General features: G+C 40.6%; 1 protein-coding gene across 3 annotated transcripts in view; it reads right to left on the bottom strand.

Moving 5' to 3' along the window:
• Positions 1-5,000, bottom strand: part of LOC143279891 (uncharacterized) — a 96,530-nt gene that overhangs the window by 70,281 nt on the left and 21,249 nt on the right. For 2 of the 3 annotated variants that reach the window (XM_076584194.1, XM_076584195.1), the window contains 2 exons: positions 1,945-2,065; positions 887-1,049 (listed from right to left, as the gene is read on the bottom strand). In XM_076584194.1, the coding sequence (XP_076440309.1) occupies positions 887-1,049; positions 1,945-2,065 (284 nt within the window). Of the gene's footprint in view, positions 1-886; positions 1,050-1,944; positions 2,066-3,920; positions 4,008-5,000 lie in introns of all 3 variants that reach the window. The other variant, XM_076584193.1, reaches the window with a different exon arrangement.

Below are 5,000 nucleotides of genomic sequence, written 5' to 3'. Positions count from 1 at the left end.
CGAAGAAAAAAAAGGTTTTGAACAAAAAATTTTCAGAAGACACAGATCTTTATGGACAATGTGCTGTGGAAATTTGTAAGGAAAGATTTATTTGCACACACACACTGGCAGATAAAACACAGGATTTGTGCCCCTTATAACTTTATAATGGTTGAACCTGCATCAATCCCTCCTTTTCAAGATGAAAACCAAGAACACATTTCTTTTCCAAACGCACAAATCACAAACCACAGGTAGAACCAGACAGACAGACAGACAGACAAACCAACAATAAAAGAAGAGAAATAAAATGAAATTATGGTGCTTAGAGCCTCGCCGACCACTAAGGCCATCTCAAGGCTATCGCCACGTTAATAACTACTACAAGGATAAAAAAACAAACAATTAAAACGAGTCACCGCTTCAAACTTTCCACTCCAAAGTTTAAAAAAAAAAACTTCCATAGTTTAAAACCTTCAAATCTGGTTAAAAATGTTCACTTCTTTTAAGAAGTCCATCAGCGCCCACGGAGGGACACCACAAAACAAGGTCTTCAAAGAAACCACCATGTAATGTCTGTGTCTAACGTCATGCAGATCCTAACAGTCAAGGAGCACGTGTTTCACGGTGAGAGGCAATAAAAGAAGAGAAGAAAAACTGAAGAAACAGCACAGAAAGAAGAAACACAGACAGAAGAAAACTGCCAGGGTGAGAAACAAAACAGAAACTATGAAAATAAATAACTGGAAGGTTTCAAGTCAACACATCCATATCTCAGCGTATCTTGTGTTGAAAAATGTGGCTCATAATTAAAACAAAGGTAAGACGAAATAATACACCTTCAACAGCCCTCTTTCCTTCCAAACAGGCAGGCCCAAATCAAAATCCGATAAAGACGTAAACCTACGGGACATTGACGGGACGACGAGCCTCGGCCAGCTGTTGTCGCAGTTCGTTCAACAGACGCTGGTTTCTGGCTTCCTGTTCCCTCAGCTCCCGCAGCAGTTCCTCTGTGGAGTTGTCTTTCGCTGGCGGCTTCCGTCCAAGTTCTTCAAGTCGGCGACGGATCTCTGTAAAACGTTCGTGTAAAACATGCTTTAGTTTCAGTTTCTCAAGGAGGCGCCACTGCATTCCGACAAATTCATACATGCTACACCACATCTGCTAGGCAGATGCCTGACCAGCAGCATAACCCAAGTCGCTTAGTCGGACCTTGAGTGCATGTGCATATACATTTGTGTATCAATCAGAGTGAAATTCCGCTTCAGAATTTTGCCAGAGGACAACACTCTCGTTGCCATGGGTTCTTTTTCAGTGCACCAAGTGCGTACTGCACACAGGACCTCGGTTTATCAACTCATCCAAATGACCAGATGCTCAGTTTGATTTTCCAGTCAAACTTGGGAAAAAAGGGCAAGAGCAGAATTCGAACCCAGACCCTCACAGACTCTCTGTATTGGCAGATGAGTGTCTTAACCATTCTACCACCTTCCTCCTTTAAACATGCTTTAAACAAGGTGGAGTAAGCAATGCGCAAATAAAGCAATAAATGAACACAAGAATGTGCTTCAATGATAATCAGTAACGATTATGAAACTAAAGAGCATTAAAGTGTATTACTTTCCCATATATTTTTAACAACACACCAGAACCCCTCCCTCCCCACCCAATACATTGAAAAGAAAGGAAATAAAGACAAAGAATTAAATTACAACCTAAGTATAAATATAACCTAAGTATATAAATAATTAAAAATAAAATAAAATGACTAAAGAAGTGAAGATTTTTCAAAAAAGACAACAACAAAAAAAGGGGGGGGGGAAACAAGAACAGCAATAAAAATAAAAATTAAAAAGACACAGACATGGAGCGAAGAAGAAGAAACGGGCCTCATTCTGAGTTCAGACATGACACAACACATAACTGAGGTGGGAGGTGGAGGGAAGAGCTGTGTGCACCACTCACCTTCCCTCTGTCGCTCCAGCTCTCTGTTCTTGTTCTGCAGGAATTCCATCTGCCGTCCGTGCACCTCCGCCAGCTGTTGAACCTTAGGGTCACGGTTCGGGTTGTAGCGTGGGGTGTCATTCTGCTCACACACACACACACACACACACACACACACACACATATTCACATTGGTGGGAGTGTACCAAAAACATACAAAGTTGATGCTATGCCTCCTATCCATACGGGTTAAGTGGCCTGTAGAAACTGAATCAATCATTGTTGTGTTGTGTTGTGTTGTGTTGTGTGTTGTGTTGTGTTGTGTTGTGTTACACTGCAGTGTATTGTATTGTATTGTATTGTATTGTATTGTATTGTATTGTATTGTATTGTATTGTTCTGTACTGTTTTGTATTGTATTGTTTTGTATTGTCCTGTATTATATTGCACTGGTGGGAGTGACTGATGTTAATCATACTGAAGTTTGCAGCCTGGATCCCAGGGCCTTCGAAATGACCAAAGCACATGTCTTCATACAAAAAAAAAGGGGCAAAAAATACCATTGCCAAAATGCAAGAACAGACATCCGTATAATGCAGATAAACAGCCGTCTATGTATCCAATCTGCAGCCGAAACAATGCTTTAGTTACCCATAATCAGGTATAAAGTGTTAACTAACATGCCACTCTCGACACAAAAGCTTTCTTTATCTTTGGTTTCTTTACCTGTGTGTCTGCATGTATGATGTGTCATGTGGGTGGGTATGAACACATGCCTGTGATGGCTGAATATTGTTGGCTGTTTTCTGCTGAAGATACACACACAGTTTCCCCATCTACTTTTGTGAGAAAACTCAACTGAATGAAGACAATTATCGAATTTACAAAAATACAAATTAATATGCTATCATACTTAGACACCGATCTTTGAAAACAATCTTATTTGATGTGAATGCACTGGGGAGGTACAGAACTGACGAAACTGTATTAATTCACAACGTGTGTGTGTGTGTGTGTGTGTGTGCACGTGTGCGGACATGCATGCATGTTTATACACTGTTCATGTGTATGTGCCTGTGCTCACATGTGTATTCATGTGTGAATGGGCATTTGCTCCACCTTTTTTTTTCTTTTTCTTTTTTCAGCAGATTTGGCGTGTATGGATCTGTAGGCACACTTTCATGCCTCCTTGAAACTGTCATTTTCAATGAACATGTGCATACTTCTATGCATCGCCAACACACAATCATATAAGTGTTTCAGCATGTTAAGGCCTGTGTTCATTATTTAACATTTCTTTTAAGTGTTCAACAGATTTCGTATTATATGTATAAAAAGAGCTATGCAGGCATGCAGATGATGCAAAAAAAAACCAAAAAAAACTGCACAAACTTACAAAAACATATCTCATCTCTCCTCCCAAACAATGAAATATCTCTGCATATACAATCAAGCAAAAACGACAGAAGGAAAAGAAAAAACGTTAACGAACACACTAAGTATGCCTCTTCCATTCACTGTTTCAAACACCTAAAACAACGAAAGCCTAAACAAAAACACACAAAAAAGAAGTTTTAAAACCAACAGAAACGTGTAACAGCAAGGTTCTGTTCACAAACATGACTTCAAAAAAACTGACTGTGGAGGTGCAGGGTGGAGATGGTGAGGAGACCACATGCAAATCAAGGATTAGAGAGTGACATGTAACTGCTGACAGCAGAAAGCTGTCACTCTCATCACACAAAACACAAGACACAAAAAAGAAAACTGCATTCCAATATTCAATTTCGGGTTCTGGAAATCTACAATGCAGCCCAAACTTAACCAAAGAACAGACAACAGAAAATTCTTTTCCCCCTTCAGGTTCTGGAAATCTACAATACAGCCCAAACTTTAGAAATGAAAATAAAATTAAAAAAACACATGACAGAAGCAAAATATCAATGAATAACACCAGTGCCAGGTGCTGCCTAAACATTTCTTCTGCAGCCAGCTACCTCCTGGAGGTAAGCTTTACGATAGCGGTGTTGAGGGGCAAAGGTCACAGGATTGGGTCGCCTTCCTCCTTCTCTCGCTCGTTCATACTGAAACAAGAAGACAGTGGAGAGATGTTACACACAGTGGAGAGATGTTACACACAGTGGAGAGGCGTTACACACAGTGGAGAGATGTTACACAGTGGAGAGGCGTTACACACAGTGGAGAGATGTTACACAGTGGAGAGATGTTACACACAGTGGAGAGATGTTACACAGTGGAGAGGCGTTACACACAGTGGAGAGATGTTACACAGTGGAGAGATGTTACACAGTGGAGAGACGTTACACACAGTGGAGAGATGTTACACAGTGGAGAGATGTTACACACAGTGGAGAGATGTTACACACAGTGGAGAGGCGTTACACAGTGGAGAGACGTTACACACAGTGGAGAGACGTTACACAGTGGAGAGATGTTACACACGGTGGAGAAATGTTACACAGTGAAGAGATGTTACACACAGTGGAGAGATGTTACACAGTGGAGAGATGTTACACAGTTGAGAGATGCTACACACAGTGGAGAGATGTTACACAGTGGAGAGACGTTACACACAGTGGAGAGATGTTACACAGTGGAGAGACGTTACACACAGTGGAGAGACGTTACAGACGTTACACACAGTGGAGAGATGTTACACACAGTGGAGAGACGTTACACAGTGGAGAGATGTTACACACAGTGGAGAGACGTTACACACAGTGGAGAGACGTTACACACAGTGGAGAGATGTTGTTACACACAGTGGAGAGACGTTACACACAGTGGAGAGATGTTACACAGTGGAGAGATGTTACACACAGTGGAGAGACATTAACAAAGTCAATGAATAATATGGCTTTTCCAATTCTAATTCTAAAGTTATTGGCAGGATAAAATCCAGCCTTTCATTCAATCATTATAACAGGTAAACGCATTCATGAGGTCAATGATCAATCTTCAATGATTCCAAACATTTTCTTTCTTTTTATTTTTCAGTTCATCGACTATATCTTTGGCATTCCAATGCTTTCTTATACAAAACCTTTTGTGTACAT

Source organism: Babylonia areolata, chromosome 3, assembly GCF_041734735.1.
Source record: "Babylonia areolata isolate BAREFJ2019XMU chromosome 3, ASM4173473v1, whole genome shotgun sequence".
Classification (NCBI taxonomy): domain Eukaryota; kingdom Metazoa; phylum Mollusca; class Gastropoda; order Neogastropoda; family Buccinidae; genus Babylonia; species Babylonia areolata.
Note: the sequence above shows the minus strand (reverse complement) of the source record. Positions and strands in the feature narration are given on the sequence as shown.